This window comes from Eulemur rufifrons, chromosome 27, assembly GCF_041146395.1.
Source record: "Eulemur rufifrons isolate Redbay chromosome 27, OSU_ERuf_1, whole genome shotgun sequence".
NCBI classification, from domain to species: domain Eukaryota; kingdom Metazoa; phylum Chordata; class Mammalia; order Primates; family Lemuridae; genus Eulemur; species Eulemur rufifrons.
The window spans coordinates 16,870,155-16,897,636 of record NC_091009.1 but is presented as its reverse complement, the minus strand read 5'-3'; the positions used below and the strand labels follow the sequence as shown (position 1 = coordinate 16,897,636).

General features: G+C 38.9%; 1 protein-coding gene across 1 annotated transcript in view; it reads right to left on the bottom strand.

Annotated features, from left to right (window-relative positions):
* The window catches only part of STX6 (syntaxin 6), a 42,492-nt gene extending 15,823 nt beyond the window's left edge, over positions 1-26,669 (bottom strand). Inside the window, exons 1-4 of the mRNA XM_069459354.1 lie at positions 26,426-26,669; positions 12,519-12,688; positions 9,371-9,465; positions 713-775 (exon numbers count right to left, since the gene is read on the bottom strand). Of these exons, the coding sequence (XP_069315455.1) occupies positions 713-775; positions 9,371-9,465; positions 12,519-12,688; positions 26,426-26,460 (363 nt within the window). The 5' untranslated portion in view covers positions 26,461-26,669. The remainder of the gene's footprint in view (positions 1-712; positions 776-9,370; positions 9,466-12,518; positions 12,689-26,425) is intronic.
* Between the last annotated feature and the right edge of the window lie 813 nt (positions 26,670-27,482).

Sequence of the window (27,482 nt, the reverse complement as noted above, 5' to 3'; positions counted from 1 at the left end):
CAAAAAATATTCTACCCCACCAAAAGAGTCTAAATCAAATCCCAATTTAAATTCAAGTCTAATTTCTAGATGACCATTGATTATTTTTTAAAAGGACTGTATTTTAATAATTAGAAAGGCGTTTCTATCATATACTGAAGTGTGTAATTTTTAAAAAAATACTTAAAACGGCGATCTAATTTAACACATGTTAAGGTTCCCCAAATGTCTTTCCATCAAATTTCAATTCTTAAATGTCTAGTGAGTTCTATGGGTAGGCAATGTAATAACTGCTAGAGATTAAAAAAAAAAAAAAGAAGAAGAAGAAGAAGACACAATCCCTCCTCCTTCTCAAGGAGCCTGGGGTCCAGCAGAGAAAGAGACAATAAGTAATTACAGCCCTTGGCAGAGAGCCTGGCACACAGAATGCGCTCAACAGGTGCAGAATAAACACATGAATAAAGTATTCTGTGGTAAGTTTATAACAAGGCTAAGCAGAAGGTGCTATGGGAGCCCAGAGGAGAGGACCAGAGGGGGAAGGGGAAGGAGAAGTTGATAGTAACCCTGGGGGAGGCTGCCTGGACCTTCACAAAAAGTCCCCCAGTGTCACTCCAGGGACAAGCAAAGGTCTTCTGCTTGGTTACTTGATCCATGGATGGTCAGCATTTTTAAATTCCAAATATCTAACCATGAATTTTTTTTGACTGATATTTATATTCTGATGTTTTCTCACCTGTCTATTTTTTCTTTCAGCTAAGGCCTGCACAGATGAGGTTGACATCTGATCTTTCATGTCCTAATGAGACAGAAGACGGGAAAACAAATGAAAAATATCCTTAAACAAAATCATGGTTAGTATTTCACCCACTAGCAAAATACACATAATTTATCACTACTTTCTTTAAACAAAAAAGATAGACTTCTTTGGCTTTTGTTTTCATTCAGAAATAAAGGAAATAAAAAGACATTCCCTCAAAAAGAGGTAACCTGGATGCTAAAGTTAAACAGGAGAAAAGAGGAAGGGAACTAACATTTACTGGGTAAACACCTACATACAGCATCACTCAATTTTTGCAACAATCCTATAAAGGTGATTTTAATTCCATCTTAAGTTTGAGGAGACGTAGGTCCAGAGAGACTAATGATACTTTCTGAAAGTCACATAGCTAATAAATGAGGTACAAACATAAAAGCATGTGCTCAAGGGCTAGTATCTTTTTAAAAAACATTTATGTCAGCTGGGCATGGTGGCTCATGGCTGTAACCCTAGCACTCTGAGAGGCCAAGGCAGAAGGATCGCTTGAGCTCAGGAGTTCAAACCAGCTTGAGCAAGAGCGAAATCCTGTCTCTACAAAAAATAAGAAAAATTAGCCAGGTGTGGTGGCATGCACCTGTAGTCCCAGCTACTTGGGAGGCTGAGGCACGAAAATTGTTTGAACCCAGGAGTTAGAGGTTGCTATGAGCTATGATGATACCACTCCACAATAGCCTGTGTGACAAGATTGAGACTGTCTCAAACAAAACAAAACAAAACAAAAACAAACATATGTAAAAAACTATGCACTTTACAATAAAGTATATTTACCATCAATACTTTCAAGTACTGGTACAACAGGTCACTCATTTCTGAGTTGGATTCATGCCAAGTATGAACTATTTCTAATACCACAATTTCTAGAATGATATATAAAATCATTTTGTATGGAAAGAAAATGAATAGATTCATTAATCTGAAGCAAAACACTTTATTAAATATGAGCAATTTTGCTTATCATATTTAACCACAATCCAATATACTATAAAATCATTTGAACTAAGTACATGATGACTACAATTTTCTAAAAAAAGCTCTCAAAATACTTTATAATTTTCTCTTGGCAAGCAGACAATTTTATACATGCACATGTTAAGGTATGAGACTTTTAGAAACTTCTTCCAAGCCCCAGGACAAGTAAACAGCAGATCAGACAGTGCTACAGCGTTTGTAATTCCTGCTGTGGAAAGTCTGAATAATAACCCCCTTGCTTCAACTTTCAAAGCACTCATTTACTCATTTAGCAAATACACACTGATGTCTGATGTGTGCCAGGAATATAGCACTGAATGATATAAATTAGGCCCCTGCCCACGTGGAGCTCACATCAGAGTGACTTGCCTGAGTCAGTCATCTGAGGTGTTGTTAAAAATGCAGTGCCCTCTAAGGTCATTATGTTAAGTGAAATAAGCCAGGCACAGAAAGACAAATATTGCACATTCGCACTCATATATGGGAGCTTAAAAAGTGGATTTCATAAAGGTGAGAACAGACAGGTGGCTACCTGAGGCTGGGAAGAGTGTTGAGGTGGACTTGAACATAAGGTGATTGAAGTGTACAAAAATACAGTTAGAAGAAATAAGACCTGGCGTTCAACAGATCAGAAGGGTGACTACAGTTAACAATAATCAATTGTATCATTTCAAAATAGAAGAAAATAATTCAAATATTCCCAGCATAAAAAAAAACCATTTAAGGTGATGGATATCCCAATTACCTTGATTTGATCATTACACACTGTACACAGGTATCAAAATATCACATGAATCCTGAAAGTATGTACATCTATTAAGTATCAATAAAAAAATAAATTTTGAAAACATGAAAAAAAATTTTTTAGAAAATGCAGTTCCAGCTGGGTGCAACAGCTCATGCTATAATCTCAGTGCTTTGGCTGGCCAAGTAGGGCATCACTTGAGGCCAGGAGTTAAATACCAGCCTGGGCAACACTGCGAGACCCTATCTCAACAAAAAAATAGAAAAATTAGCCAAGCACAGTGACACACGCCTGTAGTCCCAGCTACTTAGAAGGCTGAGGCAGAAGGAATCACTTGAGCTCAGGAGTACGAAGTTATAGTGAGCTACAATGAGCTACAATCATGCCATTGCACTCCAGCCTATGTGACAAAGGGAGACTCTGTCTCAAAAAAGAAAAAAGCACAGTTGCCTAGGCTCCATCCAGACCTATTAAGTCAGACTCTTGATGGAGCATTTTAACAAATCCCCCTGTGAGTCGTATAACTGAAATTTGAGGAGTTCTGATCTACACAAATTCTAGAAGCCTCAGAAAGAGAGACTGGCCATTATGCTAATCCCGGACTGCAGGATTCCTTTCCTAATTATCAGTGAAAGATGACATTCTGATTCAATCAAACAATCCCATTTATTTAATATAAACTAAAAACTATGCAGACCAACATCTGAAATGTTCACTAGGGGGATACCACACGCTTTTAAAAACACACTCAATGCATTTTACAATAGTATCAACACATTACTTGCATAATAGAAATATCAACACAAATGTGTGGGAAAAGTGACATGTCAGCCTGTGAACATTCTATGTAGAATGTGTCTTTGCTGCCAGCAGTCGGGCCAGTGAGGGCTGGCGATGTGACTGTAACAGAACACAGGCAGGGTTCCGGGGGTGCTCTAACGCTCTGCAGTGCTCTTGGGTGCTGCTCAGATGGCTGTGCTCAGTTTATAAATTCATTAAGCTGAATACTTAGGGGACATGTACTTTTCTGTATTGTTATATTTTGATAAAAGTGTTAAAAAAGTAAATTACTGATGCTCCCAAACAATGGATGGATAGTAAACTGGACCAGCCCTTTGAAAATAAATTTGTCATTCTGTATCAAGAGTCTCAAATTATTCACTGCCTTGACCCAGTAATTCCATTAAAAGGAATTTATTTTAAGGAAGTAATATAAAATATATACCAAAAAAGACATACAAAGATGTACACTGCAGTATTATTTATAATATGAAAGAAAAGTGGAAATAAGTAGTATGTCCAAATAAGGGAACAGAAACTTACAGTAAATCCACACAATGTAGTATTAATGTACCAGGCACTATTACATTCCTAAGCATTGTGCTTATGAATAGAGTTCAGTGAACAAATGCTCGATTAAAAAAGCCACAAATGGGCCAGGCGCGGTGGCTCACGCCTGTAATCCTAGCACTCTGGGAGGCCGAGGCGGGTGGATCGCTCAAGGTCAGGAGTTCGAGACCAGCCTGAGCAAGAGCGAGACCCCGTCTCTACTAAAAATAGAAAGAAATTATATGGACAACTAAAATATATATAGAAAAAATTAGCCGGGCATGGTGGCACATGCCTGTAGTCCCAGCTACCTGGGAGGCTGAGGCGGTAGGATCGCTTAAGCCCAGGAGTTTGAGGTTGCTGTGAGCTAGGCTGACGCCACGGCACTCACTCTAGCCCGGGCAACAAAGCGAGACTCTGTCTCAAAAAAAAAAATAAATAAATAAATAAAATAAAAATAAAAAAGCCACAAATGATCAAACATGAATAGATGCACTAACCCATTAACAATCAAAGAAGTGCAGCTAAGAGAGTTTTCCCAATTATACCAGGAGAAATGAAAAAGACTGATAATATTATACTTAGTGTCGGTGAGGGTGTTAAGAAACACAGAATCTGATATGTTCTATTAGACATATAATTGATAAGGTCTTTTTCTAGCATATTTTGAAAATATTAATATTTCAAATGTGTGTTCTCATTGAATTCTTTACTACTTAAATATCTAAGTATGCTCACAAAGATGGTCACTGAAGGATGGTTTGCAATTACCAAAAATTAACAATAATCAAAATATTTACTAGTAAGTCAATGATTAAATATATCCTAACAGAGACAGATTAGAGAGGAGGTTAAGAGTGTGGTTTTCCATGTCAAATACCTACGTTCAATACTTACTTATTCATTCCTTATTTATGGAAATGGGGTCTCAGTCTGTCACCCAGGCTGGAGTGCAGTGGTGTAACCTCACTGTAACCTCCAGCTCAAGCCATCCTCCCACATCCCATCCTCCCACCCTGAGTAGTTGGGGCTACAGGCACGTGCCACCATGCTATTTTTTGTACAGACAGGATCTGGCTATGTTACCCAAGCTGAACTCCTGGCCTCAATCAATTCTGCCACCTAGGTTTCCCAAAGTGCTGGGATTACAGGCATGAGCCACCATGCTTAGCCTAGTTATGCTTTTTAATAACTGTGCAAAGTTGGGCAAATTACCCAACTTCCCTAAGTGTCTATTTCTTCTGTACATTTGGGATAATAATACCTTATAGGGTCATGGTGGGGATTAATAAAGACAATACATGAAGCAAGATTAGTAGTAGTCAACAATATAGTAAGTACTTAATAAACATCATATAAAATATGCAACTGATAAAAAGGGTAATCTAAATCTGCTCTTGTCTAATACTGTAGCCACTAGCCAGCCAATGGCAGCTATTGAGTTCTTAAAATGGGGTCAGTGCAAATGAGAAAGTGATTTTGTTTTATTTTAATTAACTGAAATTTAAATTCAGTTACTAGAAAACTTAAGAAAAAATGGCCTTATGAATCTGCTTTTTCTACTGTCAGTTCTGTTAAAACTCTACATACAGATCAAGTATTTCTAATGAAAATTTCACATCTGAACTGAGATATGCTTTAAGTGTAGAATATATGCCAGATTTAAGAAATCTTATTACAAAAACCTTAAAAATTTTTAATCTCATTAATATTTCTTATTATGGATTACATGTTTAAATGATAATCTTTTGGATATAATGGCTTAGATAAAATATATTAAGTTCACTTGTTTCTTTTTACTTTTTAATGTGGGTTACCTCTAGAAAAATAAAAATGATGTTAAGTGGCTCACATTATATTTCTATTGGACAGTGCTATTCCACATAGCTCTGTATCGATACAAGATTATGTACCCACAACATACTTCTTCATAGGAAAAAAAAATGACAAAATATTATGCCATTTAAGAGTTTGTATATTTCAATATGCTGGGAAAAATATATAAAACTGTTGACTGATTATTTCTAAAGAGTGGAATTAAAGAATGAAGGGGCATTTTCACCTTCCTTACACATCAAAATTACTTGCATTTTTAAAATAGTAAAGCACAAATTATTTTTAATTTAAAAAACTAAAAGTAAAAAATGCTGCAACTGAATAACAGTATGATCACAACTACATAAAAATACAACCGCCATGCACTGGGAAGAAAATGACTAAGAGAAAATACAACAAAGTTTTGTGTTTGTGTATTATTTTGAGTTTAGGTTTCTTTTGCTACTTTTTCCTGTTGAAAAACTTTTCAAATTTTCATTAAGAAACTTGCATTACTGTAATGAAATATATATTTAAAAGTTCTGGTTTTTAAAATTTTCTGTTTAATAAAAAACATGTAGGGGGGTGTGTGTGTGTGTGTGTATGTGTGTGTTAGCCCTGATGAGGTAGATTCTTGCACAGCTGGGTAGTGGGCATCCTTATGTGACCACCACCACAGGAAAAGAGGTTTGGCTTTGACTTCTAAGATTATGTTTTATCTAGGTTAAAAGTCACCAGATACCATACAACAGATCACCTTCATATCAGGATTTGGGATTTTAAACTATGCTACTAAACCATTTTAAACATTTTATAACAACCTATCATGCCAAAAACATAATTACTCATCTTCTTTCTAACACATGAAGTTTAGAACCAGCAGTGAAGTAGTTAGTCCCAATAAAATATGGTTTATCTGCCAAAAGAACAACAAAATTTCCTTGTTATTTATGCTCCTGTTTCCATTTCACACTGTCTTCTAAGCTGAATGAATGTGGCATCATAAATCACAGTGCTTCCCATTCACAGCTCTCGCATCCCAGTGTCATCTGTGCACATACTGGATACCTTATCCTTTTTGATTAACCAAAGCCATTGCTATCTTGACTTCAATTGACTATATACAATTCTTGTGTTGAAGGAGGTTAGTTTTTTGGGGAAGGAGGGTAATAGTTCTGCTTTTAACTTAGAAAGTTAAAATAAAGTTAGAGTATGTTAGTGAGGATCATTTCATTGATAAAACAGATCCAAGGAGGCTGAATGACTTACCATGATTAGAATTTAATAAGGTCACAGCTTAGCCTAGAACTCAGGTTTCTTTCATTGTTGTTGTGTCATATACTGCAAAACCTTTCACTACTAAAGTAAAACCAAAGTCACTTCTGGGGCATATTGCCCAAACATAAAAATTCCACACGCAAAAATCTTTGATGGATGAGTGACTACACAAATGTGAAAATAATTACCTCAAAAATATCAAGGATATGCATACAAAAACTAGAATATTTTGCTTTCTTCAGTAAAAACTACCAGCAAAACTGAATAAAAACTGTACAAACTTAAAAGATGCTTGGAAAAACATACACAAGACTCTTCAAACCAGGGAGGCTTAATAGAAGCATAACTAATGGATATTAATCAAAAAGAAACACAGGAGAAAGATTTACTTCTTCATGTAGAAGCAATAAATAAATAAATAAAATATCGTATAGACTATCACTGACTCCCCTGCCTAAAGGGAGAAAGCACCATTTCAAAAATAGGATCAAAATTTTAGAGCAACATTAAATGAAAGCCCCTGATAATATAATAAGAGAGGAGCCAACATAAACGTGCACCAATTTCTAATCTGAATTTGGTCTTGTCTCAGTCCCCAAATCTGCTAACTCCCTGATGCAGATCAATCTCCTCTACCCAGAATGCAGAGATTTCTATATACACTCGTTAGCTCAATGCACTAATACTGAATCAGCACGAGGTGGATTTTGTTTTTGTTTTTATTTTTAAGCAAGTTAGCATCATTGCTACTTCCTTTTCTTCTACAGGACTTCCAACTAGAATTTATTACAATCAGATCAGCAAAAGCTCAGTTGGGTACTACCAGCCCGCCACTAACAAATACTAACAGCTTCCCAAAAAAGGGTCATAAACTAAAACAAGAATGATTAAAAACCCTAACATATTCAGTTGGACCACACAGTTGAGCATGGTTTAGATCTCAAATCTAGAAGGAACAGCAACATTCTGATGTATTGACTTGATTTAGAATACTTCTTTCCAAGAATGTACTTTAAAAAGCTTTTCAAATATTAGAAAATGAACTTTGGATTTTACTTCCAATTATACCAACTAACTTAACTTTCAATATGCTGACCAGTGAATTTCAATTTGCAAAATTCATAAGTACTACCTTGCAGAAAGAACAAATATAATGATTAAGGTCAAGAATATATTCTTCACTACAAGGCACCACTTAAACATTAACATCTACAGAAGTGTCCTTCAAAAACACCTATTGCCAAAAAAAAAAAAAAAAAGCAAACTATATTTATAAAAAAAATAACTGAGGAATTACTCATCTTACAAAAAATATGTCACTTAACAACAGGGCTTCCTCAACAGCATAGCATTTTGAACTGGCTAGAAATTAGAGGGGTCTAATCCAAATGTTCATTGTATAAGTGGGGAATCTGAGGTCCAGAGAGGTTTCTGCTACATTAAAACATGGGATTATTTATAAACAATTTAGGTATATACATATATAGAATGGCATGTACTGAATAAAACAAGAAATAAGAATATATAAAGTTAAATGATAATCTACCATTTGAAATAATTTCAAAAGGAAATCACATGATATAAAGTCTTTGGCAAACACACACCAAGGTTCCTGCCTAAGATGACTCTTAAAAAGCCATATGTTAGCACTGGTATGATCCCAAGTCTTTTTATTCAAGGAAGCTGCTTTCTAGTACATATGTTAAAGACAGCTGGTTCTCTTACATCTAGTTATGCTAATCAAATGGCTTAGCCACATAGTTTCAAAATACAAAACATACCTTAATGACACAAGATTTTACTTAAATGATATTTTCTTTTAGATTCTTTAATAATGGATATTATTCTAAATAATTTAGGACAACTAAAGATTTGTTCACTTGGATTGTTTTTTACACCCTGGTAGATGCCTGCTTGCTCTGGATAACTCCGGAAAGGCTGTCAAGCAGTTGTATATGGAAATGTCAGTAACATGGATTGCAAGAGTTCCAGAAGCAATTCAGATGGCGGAAGAGGCCGCCATCCAAACCCCAAAAGGAGTCACTCTTCAACAATGCAAAGGGATTACCAATCAATCAAGAAACCAAATGGTTTCTACAATAGTAATTCTTCCTTTTGTCAAGAAATAGAGTACACTAAGAAGCAAAAAGATAACTGCTTTGAACAAACTAGAGATATGGACAAGTAGGATGATATCATTAAAGTAACCTGCCCAAAGGGGGCAGTTTACTGTCTCATTTTTGCTCCAACAAGCCTCACAATATTAAAAACAGATTTCCTTTTTTTCAATCAGAAAAATTATGTGGGAAAAGGGCAAATTAATTCATACTAAAAAGTAGTTTCAGAGTTTTGACCTATTAGTTTTCAATTAAGGAAAAGACTTCTAATAAGTTTGGTTATTTCTTATACAGGTAATACAATAAGATCATATTTCTTACCCTGACAACTTGCCGAGTACTTGTAATGAAGGCTTTTCTTATACTTAATTCAGTTGCATCAAGGTTGAATTTTCGAGGATTTGCTTCAACTATGCGTGGGTCAAAAAGTCAAGGTAAAGCAATGTCATCATCAGAAGCCTAACAAACAACATCCTGTTAAAAATACAGAATCTCTCACCTGCAAGCAATAAAATCTGGCCCAGACTTTCTGAAAACCTAGTTGACTTGACACTAATCATTCTCAAATTTTCTCTGCCCATAGCTCTAAAGGACCCCTTTACCCCAGCACAGAGATGACCTGCCAGGCAAAGAAACACAGCCCCTCCCTGTTGACTGGGTTCACTACAAATCCATGGCTGTCTGACCACAGCTGAGCTGGGCTCCTCCTGATGTTTGTTAACACTTGTATCTATCCTTTTTTGACTCCTGATCACTTTTCCTATGATAGATTTTGCAAGCCTTTTTGAACTGCCTTTCCAAGAGCCATTTCCCCTTATGCCAAAATGCTAACTCTACTTCTTACTCTAGAGAGATTAAGTGTTCTTCAGGTAAACTACCCCAATTCTCTCCCCCAAGCCTGGTCCTACACCCCATGTCAGACACCTACATCACTCTCTGTAATTCTCTCTCATAGTCTGCAAGTATATATTTGTGTTATTATTTGATTACTACCTATCCCCCACTGCTACTCCACCCAAAGTTCCATGATGGCTGGCACACTGTTTTGTCTATTAATCTAATCTCATTAACCAACAAAATGCCACAGTATACTCAACAAATATTTGGTAAATGAATGTATTAAAACTTTTGTCCTGTTTATCTCACAATTTCTCTATCTCCCCCAATCTTTTTTCCTTCCCTTCTCTCTCAAGGGAAGAAGTACTTGACTGTGCTTTTAATCCTTCCCTCTCATGTATTTTATTCCACTAATTTTAGAGAATACATTGCCTTTTAATAATTTGAAAGGTATCCGGGATCATTATGAATAACAGAAATTATGTACTCCATCTATCAACACATATCAATGGCATATGAATCTGTACTAACTATGGAAGAGATACTGACAAAAGTTGGTTTCCTTGATGTTTTATCTCACTTAGGACAAAACAAAGTAGAACGCAGAACATGCAAATGATATATCTTCTATCTAATATTTTGGTTGAAGGGGATTTCCAGTTGAAAATAGGCTAACAATTCCATTTTTACACTTATCTGGTTTATCAGATCAGTGGACTTAATTAACATTGACAGTATGAATTAGTGTAACAGATCTGGTTTTTTACTAAGTGCAATTTCATGGTACAAGATGCCTCTCCAACGAACAGTGGCATTGTAACATCACTTTTTAAACAAGAAGAAGACAGTCTACAAAAAGATTTTCCTTTGATGTCTAATACAGACCAATGCATAACATATTGGTCTGTATATACCTCTATGTAATAATGACTACTAACACTATCATAGAGGCTTACTGTGTGCCAGGCACCATTCTAAGCTCTTTACCTGTATAACCCTAACAATAATCCTATGAGCTAGGTACTCTTATTATCCCAATTTTCTACTGAAGAGGAAATTGAAGCATAGAGAAGTTTTGCAACGTACCCAAGTCACAGTTAGTAACTGGTTGTGATACCATGAGAAATATATATTTGGTCTCTGCCCCTGGTTCCTGGCACACAGTTCCTAAAACCCTCGGAATCTCCAGAGTGATAAGAGTGTCTTTTGTATGTTAATGAGATGACTGGCAGCTGGGGGCTCCTAGATAGCCTTAAGAATGGGGGCTGTACCTTCCCCTCACCCAGGAACCAAGTGAGTAATTAGAGGGTTGAAACTTACAGCCTCTCACCCCTACCCCTGGAACTCTGGGGAGGGGAAAAGGGTTGAAGGTTGAGTTGATCACCAATGGCCAATGATGTAGTCAATCATGCCCACATAACGAAGCCTCCGTAAATACCCAAAAGGACAGGGTTCAGGGAGCACTCAGCTAAACATATGGAGGTTCCTGGAGGGTGGCGTACCTGGAGAGGGCCTGGAAGCTCCACAACCCTTCTCCCATCCCTCACCCTGTGCATCTCTTCCACCTGGCTGTCCATCTAGAACCTTTGCAATATCCCTTATGATAAATGGGTAAATGTAAAGTGTTTCCCTGAGTTCTGTGAGCTGTTCTAGCAAATTAATCCAATCTAAGGAAGGGGCTGTGGGAACCCCAATTTATAGCCAGTCATTCAGATGCACAGGTCACTGTGTGAGCCTTGAATTGCATCTGAAGTGGCGGCAGTCTTGTGGAAATGAGTTCTTAACCTGTGGGATCTAATGCTATCTCTAAGTAGACAATGTCAGAATTGAATTGAATTGTATGACATCTGGCTGGTATCTGCTAAAGAACTGCTCCGTGTATGAAGAAACCCATTCCTCACAACTGCTGTCAGAAATAATGTATTGCATCCAATGTGAGAGTGGAGAGGAAAAAATAGGGTTTTTGGTTTTGTTTTGTTTTTTTCCTTTACACTGGAGGAGCCAGGACTTGAAACCAGCAGTCCGACTCTAGGGTCTAAAATCATAACCACTGCACTGTGCTGCCTTTGTACCACAGTATTTGCCATGAGCTGTAGAAGAATTTGGCTACTCTACTGTAGCTTACTAGGCAATTTTTTTTTTTTTTTTTTTTTTTTTTTGAGACAGAGTCTCACTCTGTTGCCCAGGCTAGAGTGAGTGCCGTGGCGTCAGCCTAGCTCACAGCAACCTCAAACTCCTGAGCTCAAGCGATCCTCCTGTCTCAGCCTCCCGAGTAGCTGGGACTACAGGCATGTGCCACCATGCCCGGCTAATTTTTTCTATATATATTTTTAGCTGTCCAAATAATTTCTTTCTATTTTTAGTAGAGATGGGGTCTCGCTCTTGCTCAGGCTGGTCTCGAACTCCTGAGCTCAAACGATCCGCCCACCTCGGCCTCCCAGAGTGCTAGGATTACAGGCGTGAGCCACCGCGCCCGGCCGGCAATTATTTTAAACGTGTCATGGTACAAATAAGAGCAACATCAATTGATTATGAAAGGAAATGTTTCATCTATATACTGCAGAGATACAGATAAAAACTTGTCCGTTAGTCTATTTACCCCAAACAGAACAGACACCACAGAAAAGGATATTGATGGTTTCGTCAAGGTCCTCTAGATCCCACTCTATGCTGCGGAGGTTGTTTCTCAGCTCGTTGGTGGTCCAGTCGATTTCTTCCCTCGTTGCTGTGGAGGGGTCCTGGAGAAGCTCTGTCCATCTCTGAAACAATCCCTGGGCAGTGTTGACTGCTTTTTGTACCTCTCTGTGATCAAGGGAAAGGAAAGGAGAGGAATCAGACAACGTGTTCTACGAACAAGTTATCGTATGATTAAAGTTAAAATTTATGATCACAAATTTCCAGCAACCATCATTCCCATAAAAGAAGGCTCTTCATAGACAAATATCAAAGTTCAAAACTTTAAATACACAGTCTGAGCATTATGTTCTCAGCTGATGCTCAGAATACAATAGCCATTATTGAAGCAGCTATAATATCAAGTTTGTTTCAGAAGGACAAATTTCATTTTTCTCTGAACAGACTATACTTAAAAGTAGTACAATGAAGCAATCCTACACATTAACTAAAAGGCCATTAACATTCCCACAAGCTTCCATTTGGTGTGATGGTAATTTACATTCAGATGAAAATGTCCTAATACGGCTTTTCTTTTCTTTGAGTAGGAGGAGTGGGAAGGGTGGAGGGACAGTTACTCTTACACAGCTATTGTTTTATTGGTTAACCGTTTTAATCTGAGACATTTTTAAAACCAAAATCTCATTAGAAGATTTCCAAACACTATTAGCTTTAAATATATCCACTTTCCTGGATTAAGCAATGCTATATGCCAGATTATTTTTATCATTTAGAGAGTAAGACTAGGCCATTAAATGCTATAATTTAGCATGCTTTTAGATTAGATATAGTCACAAAGTTTCAAGAAATTTTCCCCCACCACTGGGCCAATATCCACCATTTGAATGTTATAATCTAACACTACTACACATAAAAGCCAAAAAGGAATCATTTTATAATCATATGGTCTCTCATGCACAAAGATGATACCCCATGTTTCCAAATTAAGAGAACTATTTTGATCTTTCTATGATTTCTTAACCAATTTTTCTGGAACAAACAGCATAAAAATGTGTTCCAATTGATCATGGTGTCAATAGCTTTAAGATGGAATCTATAGCCAGGTGTGGTGGCTCATGTTTGTAATCCCACCATCCTGGAGGATGGCTTGAAGTCAAAAGTTCGAGGCTTCTGCTGTTTCAAGTACCAGAAAAGAGAAAGCACTAACAAAAACGAAGAAAAGCACCTCATGACATTTAGGTATATGGCATACTGATGAGAGCTAAAAGGTTGAGTATTAAAGACAGAATATAGCTACTAGATCCAGAGTGGATAAATCATTGAGCTATATGGCCAACAAATCTACCAAGGTCTGTTCACATCTAGTTCATGGGTTAGGCAAGTCCTCTCACTGTTCCTCTCATGTTAGCCTTTAGACCTTCACTTTTAACAAGAAACTCCATTTAAGATAAAAAGGGAAAGAATTAAGTAAGATGTAAATCCACCATCTTTATCCTTTATAGTTTCTGGTTGATTTGGTGTAGAAACAGGTATGCATAATGCAAGGTAAGTCATCCCTCAGCATCCTCAGGGAACTGGTTCCAAGAGCTGCTCCCTGCACCACCCCCACCCCACCAAATCCACAGATGCTCAAGTTCTTTATATAAAACAGCATAGTATTTGCATATACCTCATGTACTTCCTCCCGTATACTTCAAATCATCTCTAGATTATTTATACTTCCTAGTATAAAGTAAATGTTATAAAATAGTGGTTATAGTATATTGTTTAGGGAATAATAAGAAAAAATAGGCCAACAAACATAAGAGAAAATGATCCACATCTCTAATCATCAGGGAAATGCAAATCAAAAGCACAATGAGGTATCACTTAACTCCGGTGAGAACAGCTTTTATTAAAAAGTCCCAAAACAACAAATGTTGGCATAGATATGGAGAGATAGGAACACTCATACACTGCTGATGGAACTACAAACTAGTACAACCTCTATAGAAAGTAGTATGGAGATACCTCAATGAACTAAAAGTAGAACTACCATTTGATCCAGCAATCCCACTATTAAACATTCTATAAAAAAGATACCTGCACTTGAATGTTTACAGCAGTACAATTCACAATTGCAAAGAAGTGGAAACAATGTAAGTGCCCATCAATCCATGAATGGATAAATAAAATGTGGTATACGTAAATCATGGAGTACTACTCAGCCTTAAAAAAAAATGGTGATCTATTGTATTATCCTGGATGGAGCTGGAGCCCATTCTTCTAAGTGAAGTATCACAAAAATGGGAAAACAAACACCACATGTACTCACCATTAAATTGGAACTAATCAATCAACACTTCCGTGCACATATGGTAAGTAACATTCACAGGGTGTCCAGCAGGTGGGAGGGGAGAGGGGGGGATGGGTAAATTCACACCTAACAGATGCGGTGCACACTGTCTAGGGAACAGGCATGCTTATAGCTCTGACTTGGGCGGTGCAAAGGGAATTTATATAACCAAATCATTTGTACCCCCATAATACTCTCTGAAATTAAAAAATAAATAAATAAAGAGCTCCCTTGACCAAAAAAAAAAACCCACAACAAACAACCAACAACAACAACAACAACAAAAACCACACTTGGGACCAGAAGTGTCTTAGAATTTTTTAGAGTTTGCAATATTTCATCACACTTACTGGCTGAACATCCCAAATCCGAAAATCTGAAATCCAGTATGCCCCAACAAGCATTTGAGTGTCTTGCCAGTGCTCAAAAAGTTTCAAATTTGGGATGCTTACCCTATACTTTAAATGGATCTTTTACCCACATACGATTTGATAATATCATGTACTGGGCATTTGGAAAGTATCAGTTTCCAGAGTATCACGGAGCTTCCAAATGCCAACTCATTTCATCATACAATTCCAAAATGATATTTTGTTATTACCGCCAATCTCATCAGAAAAGCTTAAGTATTAGGAATTTGCAAATCACAGTAGTTGAAATAAGCTTTCCAAAATTCTATTTTTTTAAAAAAGGCTCTAATTTTATCATTGGCAAAAATACTGTCATTTGTTTTCTGTTCACCTCATTTATTTGCAAGAAAGTATGTCAAGAACTTTTTAGATCTCAAGAACTTTAAGATTTGAGAAAACATCCAAGTCTGTGTAACCAGTTTGTCACTTTCTAGTAAAAATGGGATTTTTTTGGGTGGAAAAACAGCTATTTCAGCTCACAACTCCTTTACAGCCGTCCTTTTCCTAGAGACAACCATTTTATTTCGCAACACAGCCAAAATGCTTTATGCACACTTGCATTTTGTCACATAGACTATTACAAGAGAGAAACATTTGCAAATTACATATCTGATTAATGACTTATATGCAGTACGTATTGAAAAACTCTCAAGACTTAAAAATAAGAAAACAAACCCAACTAAAAAACGGGCAAGAGATTTAAACAGTCACTTATCAAAGACACACATGACAAAAAAGCGCACGAAAAGATGCCCAATATCATTCGTCATTAGGGAAATGCAAACCAAATCTTCAGTGAGATACCACTACATATTTAGAACAGCTTAAAACAAAAACAACATCAAAACTGACAATGCCAAGTTCTGGAAAGGTGGTGGGGTAACTGGACTCCTCATGCATTACTGGTATGAAGGCAAAATAGCATAGCCACTTTGGAAAATAGTTTGGTTGTTTCTTAAACGCTTACCATATGACTCAATAATCCCACTCCCAGGTGACATGAAAACTTAGGCTCACACCGCAACCTGCAAATTTTTATGGCAGCTTTATTCATAATAGCCAAAAATTGAAAATGATCCAAATGTCCTTCAACTAATGAATGGACAAACTGCGGTCCATTTGTACAATGGACTACTACTCAGAAATAAAAAGGAACAAACTACTGATACACACAACATAGATGAATCCCAAATGCATCATGCTAAGTGAAAAGAGCTAGACTCAGAATGCCACATGCTGTATGATTCCACTGACAAAACATTCTGGAAAAGGCAAAACTATAGGGACAGAAAACAGATCAGAGGCTGCCAGGTGCTGGGCATGGAGGAACAGACTATAAGGGACACAAGGAAAGTTTTATGGTTGATGGGTCTGTCCTATATCTTATTTCTGGAGGTGGTAATTACACAGCTATATGAATTTGTCAAATTTCACAGAAGTGTACACCAAAAAGGCTGAATTTTGTTACAGGTAAATTACAACTTTAAAAAATGAGGAAAAGTATACTCAGGTCAAATTTTATAAAATTAATAATTTTTACTGTTTCATGAAGTGACTCTGCTTTTTCCTTTTTACTGTGGGTACAGGGCAGTGAGGAATACCACAACTACGAGTACAGTATGGCGCCACTGCCTTGATTTATGCTAAGGGACCAGGAGTTTTCCCACCACAGCTTTGGTAGCATCAGTACAAATCTCAACACAGTGAAAAAGGCAAACAACATCTGAACATTTTTATGAAGAGTTCTTGGGAACTCTTCATAAAAATGATAGATCCTTCTGCGAAAGGATCTTGGGGATGCCTTGTGATCCGCAGACCACACTCTCAGAACTGTAATGTCTCAAGACACTGATACTCAGATTGGGGTGGGGAAGTGTGCATGCGTAGATTCTAATGGCACTCAGTGTGAAATCAAGAAATCCTTAAGCATGCAAGAACTAAACCATGTCCTAAGGAAGAAATGAAAGAAATGGCAGGAATTAGAAAAATGCTACAAAGAAATTCCAGGATAACATTCAACGCCCCACAGGCCTGACCAGTGACTTGGCTTATTTCACTCTAAAGCTCTTATTTTTAAAAGAGGATTCATTTTTAGTTTCATTTATTAGCACAGACCTAAGAAAGGCAAAGTAGTCATCATTTTACATTTCTAAGATAGATGTTGTAAAGGATCTCAAAGGTAGGAACTGCCAGCAATGGCTGAGATTTTGAAAGCAAAGTCAGAATCTGCAGTGTATCAACAAGTCCTATCTTAATAGCAGCCAAAGGGGTCTCTCTCAGTGTAAAACATCTCCCAACTGTTCTTCCAGTATCATTTCAGCTGAGCTTAGTATGAAAAAGGAGGCATGAACTGCAAGTAGAAAAAAATGTTGGTCACAAACAGGTCCTATTTTTAAATCAAATATTAATGGTAACCAGAATTTCCTCAAGAACTTGGGATTCCTGAATAGTTTCAAGAGCCACAAGAATTCAGAACCACTTGTAAGTACCTTGAACTAAAAATTGAGGATTACTTGGCATTCCAAGTAAATCAATTCACAAAACAGAGTAGTATATAATCAATCATGTCATCTACTTGAGATTTGTGGGGGTTTTAACAGGAGAAGTGCCCATCTACTTTTCTTCACACTTCTTTCTCAGGAAAGGCAAGAGAGGTGTTTCGGTATCAATTGGTTAGGTCTGTCCCACAAATGCATACCCATCATTGCTGTCTGTTCCCCACAGCTAGCTCACGTGAGCACTTCACTCTGTGAGGAGCACTTCACTCAGAGTGGGCGGCTGCTGACTCCTTAGGCAACTGTGATCCATGTTTGCTTGTGGTCTCCAGAAAGGTTAAAACCACAAGATACTGTCTCTTTATCCTGTAGAGTCTGGTTTAGCTATTTTCAGGTTTTCCTCCCAACTATGTAATGGGAATGATGAAAGTCTGATACCCAGAACTTTCCATGAGGGAAGAGGTACACCCTAAACTTTTGGAGATCTTCAATTTAGCAAACTTCTTGGTAAATAACAATCTGCTCACTAACAGCTTTGGGAATCATGTCTGGCACCATTGCACTGAAAACTTGCTAATAACTTTCCTAGGAATTATAGTTTTGGCTCTTGACCCCGGAAAGCCTTTTTCAAGTCCTTGAAGGAGAAAGATGGCTATCTCCACACACAAGTCAAGCGAATTTTCTGCAATCTGTTGCATATGCTTCCAAAATCAGTCTTGTCTTACACAGGCAGCGTTTCATGGGCAAAAAGAGCCACAGTGTTCATAATACTAGGGATGAGGCTTTTCCCCACTGCTGTCCACCAAACAGCCCATCAGAATCATGGGACCTGTCACGTTCTCATGGACTGAACTCCCTATGAACACCAGAATGAAGGTACCTCACTGCAGTCCACCACAATGCCCACAGGTCCACTTGTAATGAAGAGTTCTTTCCCAGTAAGCAGCGGTCAGAAATGAAAACACAGTCCACATCTTTGAAAAATGTATCTTTTGGGAAAAAATAAAGTCATCCAAGCTTTCAAAACCAGATAAATAAAAAGTTGATGCAGGCAAGACTAACCTTATTTGTTTCTGAAGCTAGCCCAACACTGACTGCTGTCATTGATACCTGAGCCTCTTCCATATAACTTTCCAATTGAGTCCACCCACTATGGTGAAGGGCTTACCATCCCAACCAACCTCTGGTGCTACGGTAATACATCCCCATGCCCAAAGAAGTTGCAAAGCTTTCTTACTAGGCTCTAACCAAGTTTGCCAAGTAAAATGGGAGGAAGGAGTATCTCAGCCATTTGGGAGCTTTGTTTCCCAGTATCTGTCACTTGTGCCAACGAACTACATGATAATGGTAGCTGCAACCCTCAGCATCCTTTTGATTTCTCCATTCTTCTTTGACCATAGTGATAGATTCTGAATTGGTATCTGTTCCAGTTACTGTGTTTATGTGACAGTTTCCCTAAAACTTAATGGTGTAAAACAACCCTTTATTATGTTCATGGATTCTGTGAATCAGCAATCAGACACAGCAAGGATGACCCATCCCTGTTCCACAATGTCTGGGGCTTAGCTGAAAGAGTAAATGGGCTGGGGCTGTAAGAGTGGGAGCATCTCAGCAGTACCCTTCTATCTTTGCGTAGTGTCTCTGCATGCCCTGTCTAGCAGAGTGGCTTCAGTGTAGCTGACTTCTTACATGTGAGCTCAGGGCACCAGAGGCTTATGTCCCAAGACAAAAGGTACAGGTGGAGGCTGTACTAGTTGGCTTTAACGACTTAAGCTTCAGTCAAGCAGCGTCACTTCTGCCTCAATCAGGTGGTCATGGCAGTTTACAAAGGTCTGCACATTTCAAGGGAAGGGATCATGAACTCCTCCAAATCAATAAAAGAATGCCAGCTTCACAATTTAAAAAAAGCAAATGGGACAGAATATATATTGGTGCGCCCATCTTCGGAAAAATACGCCACAACACCTGTATCTGGGAGAGCATCCACTCTGCAAGTCTCTTTACAGAGAGATTCTCATTTAATCAACACACTAAAAGAGGCTCATAAAGGCAGACAGTTTCTGTTCCAGTAATGAAACTTGAAAAACCCAGGTTGTGCAAGCCTCTGCAACCATATCATCCTCCCACCCTCACTCTCCCTGAACTGGCTCCTGCCCCATACGCCACAAATCCTGTTCCACTGCCAATCCCTCAGGTAAGACAGGAGCTCTTTTTATAGGTTGACTTCAACACTCGCATCGTTTGTATTAAAGGGAAAAACACACACACCCTTCACCTGACCTTACTGCCATTTCCAAATTCAACCATACTGCCATACCTTTTGTAACTATTACGAAAACAATACATTATCTTTACTTTGTTACCTACAGTTACGTACATTTTTTTGACCCCAATCTACTGCTGCTTCCACAACTCCCCTAGGGTAATACTACTGCCACCAGTGACACTGCAGGTCGAAGTCTGGAGCAAATTTAACTTGTCCTCATTTTCCGTGTACGTGACACTATAGCCTAATATATCTATTTTCTTGAAACTCTCACTTCCTCTGTTTCTGTGACATTGTGCTGTTCTAGTTTTCTTTCCTCTTCCTCCACTTGATCCCAATGTTTCTCAGGACTCTTTTTATGGCTTCTAGGTGCTCATCTACATTCACAAGCTCAAAGCACCTCATTTAAGCTAATGACTCCCCGACTGCATTTCCAACCCTAATCATTCATGCAGGATTATATCCTATATTTTTTAGCTGCCTATAGGATCATTCCATTTGCCTAAAACCAAACGAATCATATCTTCCCTACAAGAAAATCAAGTACTCAAACAAGCAAACAAAACAAAACAAGAAAGAAAAATCTGCTTCCCTCTCTAACTTCCTTATTTTAGCCAATAGTTCCACCATTTTCCAAGTTTTGAAACTTGTCTAGACAAGAGTCATCTTTGACTCCTCCTCCTCCTTCTCACCTTGCACAACCTCTACTTAAGCCCAATCACTGAATTTTTAGATCTGGAAGGAACTTTCAAGATAATCCAGTCTGCAGTCATTGAACAAATAAGAGACCTGGGGCTCAGACATTTTGGCTGCCTGCCTCAAGTTCTTCTGACTCTGATTATGAGACGCTTTCCATCACCAAGACCTATTTAATCCCATTTTTGCAAAGCCTCCAGACAAATCTATTTTCTCTGCGGAATCCTAAGACCTGGGTTTGAGCTCTTAAAAGTTGACTATAAGCAAGTGAATAGTAACTGCTAGTTAAAAAACTGCCTCCTAATTAAGAATTTATGATAGGAATCAGATTAAATTTGAACTCCTCAGGCAGGTATTGGAACTGCTCCCATGCCTCCACCTAACCCAAACTGGCTGACTTTACTATCAAGCCTGACTTCTCACTAAAACAAATTCTGTTTCAGTTGGCAGGTGGTCTTCCCATCCTCACCTTTCTCATTCCTGGTCCTAGACTTCTGCTGAACTGCTTCCCAGCCTGGCAAATGAAAAGCAGAAATTTCCTTTAAGGCCCAAATTGAAGTCCCATATGCTTTATTAAAGTATCCTTCACCAACATTCACATTGCGTGTGTTTCCTTTCTTCAATCTCAACAGCATCTCAACTCTATTCAAAATCTTACACACAATGTATCTTTTACATACACTCTTTCACTTATCTGCATAGTGTTCTCCAAACTAGACAACAATTTCAGGAGCTAAATATTAGGCACTGAATTAGGCAAATATTGAATATTAGGCATTTAATAAATTTGTAATAAATGCTTGTAAACTTTCTACAATGAAACCGCTGATTCTGATTTTTAAAAAGTACTAAGTATGATTTCATTTACATTCAATTATACTGGACCAAAATTACTCTGCAAACAAAGGTTAAGTTTTTCACAGTGACTATACCATAAAGAGTTTTCTCAACGCTGAATAAAATGCATGTTTGCCCTCGAGGAGCTCATAATCTAGTGTTAAGAAAGGCAGACAAACAGACAAAAGAAGGTTAGTGAATACCGAGTAACAAACACCATCGCATTCATGGGCTTACTTATGTCATCATTTCAACACTGATCCATAGCGAAGAATTTGGAAATAAAACTATCCGTGTCAGGTTCACAAAACTTCCAAAGCAACAAAATAGCAAGGTATGTGGTTTTCATAGTGGCTTGTTCAATTATAAGTCACAAATCTTTTTTATTTATTTATTTGTTTGTTTATTGCCCCACTCTCACCCCCGTAAGTTACAAATTCTAAAAGGAGGCTACTAAAAGTTTGCCAACAAGAGGGAAAAAACAACAGAATCAAACGCTCAAAACGGGTTCACTCATCAAACAAACACTAAATAAGTCCCAACTGAATACAAAGATGAAGACAAGATTCAAGTATGGTAGTTTTCACAGACGAAATCACTAAAGATTTCTCAAAATGAGAATCCCAGTACTGGCAAAGGATCAAGGCCCCTCAAACACTTCGTAGGGGGTGAGGAAGAGTGTGTATTTTGGAGAGCAATGTGGTAATATGCATCAAAAGCTTTGTTGCGTATGCTCTCTGAATTAGCAATTATACTATAGGAATATAGGCTATGAAAATCAGAAACAGTAATAAAGACCCATGACAAGCAGGCTTATCAACACATTAATTGTAATAGCAAAAAATTAGAAACATCATAAATGTCCATCCTGGGAGATAAATTATATTACATTTACATGACAAAAGCGTAAAAGCCTACTCCCCCAAAGATGTTTTAAGGATATAACAAAATACAGATGAAAAGATCATAAAACCATATATAGAGTATGAACCCAATTTCTAAATGATTAATACCAATAATACACAGATATATAAATCCTGGCTTTCCACTTACAAGCTTATAAACTTGAAGGTTTTTACTCTCCAAGTTTCATTTTCCTCACTGTAAGATAATGATAATAATAGAACCTACTTCATAAGGATTAAAAAACAATCCCTGTCCTGGGATTCTGCTCTGAACGAGACACTGACAATGTCAAAACCTCCCAAAAGGAGTTTCAAACATTCAGGCACCAATCATCTCATGTTTAAATTATAACGGTTAACTGGTTTCCTTTTTCATTTTTCCTCACATACATCCAATACTTATTACCAAATCAATATTCCTAAAACCCTAATTTCATGTCATTTCCCTGCTTTAAAAATCTCTAATGGCCTCAAGATGAGATTCTCCTCAGGCCAACATAACTTGACACTATTCTACCTGTACTGTGAAGTATTAACAGCATGAGTGGAATTAGGCTGTTCAAATTTGAATCCTGAACACTTATTATCGGTGTGACCCTGGGCAAGTAAGCTAACCCCTCTATACTTCCTCATCAGCTCCTCACCTCTATAATGTGGCTACTACTGCCAACAACATATGGCTGTTCTTACAAAGTGAAAATTCATATCCAGTGCTTACTTAGCACACAATGCCTGGCACAAGACATGCATCCTTTAAATGCTAGCTATCATTACTTCCCCAAACAAGCTGGCTATTCCACCTCCACCTCGGCGGTCCTCCTTGATGATGTCTAAACACACAATGCCCATCTTAGAGTCTTCGCTGGTGGCATTCTCACCCATGAAGCACCACTCCTTCACTACCACCACCACCACCAGAGAGTATACATTCAACATTTACACTACATATTCAAGGTGTAGCCTGGAAATACAGGAAAAACAAACAGTCCCAACCCTCAGAGCTCATGGTCTAATAATGAAAGACAGCCAGAGGAAGAGGTACAACGTGTCACGGGTGCCAAGGGAAGCACTTCCGGGAGGCAGGGGAGACGCTTACACTGAATCCTGAAAGCTGGGTGGGTACGTGCAGAGTAAGAGCACCCAGTATTGCAGTCACAGCCACTACGGACTCTGGCATTGTTGGAGTGCTGAGGTTGAGGGCAGGGAGGGTGAGCAGAAGCTAGACAAGGGACTGGATCAGGGAGATCATAAAGTGTTTGCAGTTACTCTGTAAGCAACAGGCAGCCACTAAACAATATTAAATAGGGTACACCTGCCTGGGCTCTAGAAAGGCTACACTATGGTGTGGTGTCTGATATGGAAGCCACATATGACTACTAACTTGAAATGTGGCCAGCGTGACTGAGGAACTAAATTTTAACTAATTTAAACATAAAAATTAATTTGCAATTCAGTTACCAGAAAACTTTTTATGTACACGTGCAACAATTAGGTTATGTGAATTTACTTTTTCAACTGTAAGTTTGATGCACTCCAAATACAGATCAGGTATTTCTGATGAAAATTTAACATCCAAGTTTAAATGTGCTGTAAGTGTAAAATATATACTGGATTTCAAAGACAGTACAAAAAAAGTAAAATATCTCACTAATAAACTTTAATCACATGTTAAAAATACTTTGAATATATTAAAGACATTAAAATTAATTTCACCTGTTTCTTTTTACTCTAATGTGGCTATAAGAAAATGTAAAATGATGTATGTGGCTTGCATTATATTTCTACTGGACAGCTCTAATCCAATAGATCCAAGGGCAGTTGAAAAAGGAAAGAGACCGGAAGCACGAAGACCAATTAAAAGATTCTTTGATAAGTGTCCAGACAAGAGAGGCCTAAATTATCTAAATTCTGCCCACCTTCAAAACCTAATTCGAGACCTACTACTGCCTCCAAAAGCATTTCCAATCATAACAATTCCTAAGGAGTTGCCTTTCTCTGAATTCCTGGGGCACTTATCATCTGTAGCATTCATTCACTTCAGCACTTAATCATTTAGCACCTATCATTTCTACTTAATTTTGGGGTGATTCATTTCTCAGAGTAGACTAGAAGCTTCTACGCTAAGAACCATAATTTAGGCACCTTTATTTTTCCACATTGTGCAACGTGTTTTCAATACTTTTAATAAACAGAAGTACATGGCTCCCCAAATATGTAATCACACAAACATCCCGAGACACCCTCATGGCTGACTTTACCTTTCCACAGTACGAGGTACTGAGATCTCATCTTTTCCTTCAGGCACCTTAAGGACATGAGCTAAAATGACGTAGAAGTCTACCAAAACTCCAAGTCAATGTTCCAATAAAGCAGTGATATTTAATCAGTGAGCAAGCATTGGTAGACTGTATTAGACACTATCAGGAAAAAAACACATCAAGATGACAGAGCAATTTAGGGTTTTCAAAAATTCCATTATAAGTCAAACAAACAAAAAATCTCACTGCCAGAGATAAACTTTACAACCTAAGCATTAAGAATTTTTCAGGGAAAAACACACAGCTTTCAATTTTAAAAATTAACCCCTAAATCAATCTTTCTAAAAAACAACACATTTTTCAGGTAGGGAGCCACATATTACCAGTAAGTCTACAACTCAGCTTTTTTGCATCTAAATTTAAAAAAAGGTGAAGAAAAGCCTTTCTAAGGAAATGTAGTATTAAAAAATAGTGTAAATATGTTTTACTGTATCATAAAGTATGTCACCTAAAGTACCTTTTAAATTTCTGGAACCCTTAAATTGAACAAACACCTATCCTGCTGGTCAGCTTTTATCACTACAGAAATAAGAAGCTAGTAGCAACTAGTTGAAAGCAATGTGGTTACTAGTACTGATCTTCCGAGACTTCGTAGTTCTCAGATTTTTTATGTTTGTTTGACATTTAAGACACAAAGCTGACACGTTTCTGATAATAACCTAGTAAGAAATGTTATGACATCGGAATTGATTTTTCTGCTTGCATTCGTTTAACAGCTACAAAGTTGATATTACAAAGTGCATTCGAAGTTTCTGTCTCCAAACAATCAAGCAATCAAAGATGGAGTCAGGACAGCTCATAAGGAAACAAGGCAATACTACTCTGAAAGGCAGAATAAGAAGAAATGGGGGAAACCTGTCAAACAGCCTGGATGAAATCAAGGAGTTTAAAAAGAAACGTTCATTTCCTTTAGCACTGTGAGAAAATTCCAGTTGCTAATAGAAAGCTGAGGAAAGTTTAGTTTGGCTGGTTGCATTTTGTTTTCCTTCCAACATCATCACTGAGTATGAACGACTGCTTTCCTCTCCTCACATTACTCAGTAAAAACTCCCCCATTGAATTGAGCTGTCTTCCGCTGCCATGCTCCCCAGCCTCCTGGATCAACCCCCACCCCCGCCTCCCTCCCTGCAAACGTGCTCAGACGCCTCTGGGCATGTTGTGGTCTCACCAGTCTGCAGGCGAGCGCTCCAAACTCAATGGACAATGGAGCTCACCCCCGTCAACGCGAACTACAAAGCTCAGGAGGGCCATTTCCCTTTTCCTGCCCAGATGCTGTTTTCGTTCACTTCGAAGCAGGGTCCCGTGCTAGATTAGAGCCCCAGTTTGGGCTAAGACCCGTGCCTCCTTCCCCACCTGCAGAGCTGCTGAGCCCCTCGACCCCCAAATAAGTTGCACTGCAGCGCACAGACCAAAAGGGAACACCTCACCAGGGGCCTGGTTGGGGGCACGGGTTTCACAGTCCAGGTAGGGCAGGAGGGGATGTGTCCGGACGCTTGGTCATGGCCCTCAAGGCTAACCCGTCTCCACTGTCCCCTCCCCGGCCTCAACTTGCCTCCCCTCCTCCTACAGCGAGAAGACCGCGGAGGTGAAGGCAGGCAGCACTGCCATCTCCACCTCCAGTGGAGCCCTCGGCCGACACTCACCCTTTTACCACAAAGAAGGGGTCCTCCATGGACATGGCGTCCCGGCCCCCGGCCGCCTCCGCCTGCTCCGCGCTCCGAGCGCCCGCGCCCTCCTGGCTTGCCTCCGCCCACCACACCGGCTCCTGCTGCTGCCTGCGCCTTGGCCGCGGGTTCTCTGAGCAGCCCGCACGCGCGCAGCCGGGGTACTCGGGACCACTGCTGGTCCAGCACTCGGTCAGCACCGCAGGCCAAATCCTGGACTCTGGCGCCGGCCCCGGCGGCAGCCTCCTCCCCCGGCTCCTCCCGGCGCGTCTGTCGACCCGGCCCCGCCCCCTCGGCCGCGGCCAATCACGAACGCGGCCTGCGGCACCACTTCCGCACCCGCGCCCACGTGACCAGGGCCCGTCCCGCCCCTTGTCGGCGCGGCTTGGGCACTGCGTCACGTGGCCCTGGAGGCGGGGCTCCGGGGGTGGTGGAGGGGGGCGGTGTTCTACTGCCTCTCCTCTTTAGCTTGAGGGGGCGGAGGTGCTTGTTCCCTCAGAGATAAGACAGTCAGGTTTTCAGGATAGATGGACTGTAGTTGTACCTGATTTGCAAAATCCTTTTATCTTTCCTCTACTTTCAATACTTGATTTTGACTCTATGTGATTTATAAATCCTTCTCGTCCTCGACTTGCGGTAAAGCATGCTGGTACTCGGTACCTGATTATGGTAACGTTACACGAATCCTTTATATCGGTCTTACTATGTGTTGGACAATGTGCTAAAGGCTGTATATGCATCATCTCAATATTCTTGTGGGGAAGGTATTATTGTTCCCGCTTTGTGGATGAGCAAATATTAATAAATTCAGAAAGGTTTCAACATTTCCTGTGATCACACAGCTTTGGAGAGGGAAGACCCACAGATTCTGTGCACTTTCCACCACATGGAGTGTATTTTCTTTTGCTGTACATTCTGCAAATGACCACATAAGGTAATTTTTCATACAGCATATGATGCTCCCCAGGAGAAAGTACCTTTGAGGGATAAAGAAGGGGCCAGGTATGGCAACTTCCTCTCATCTATGGTTCAAGAG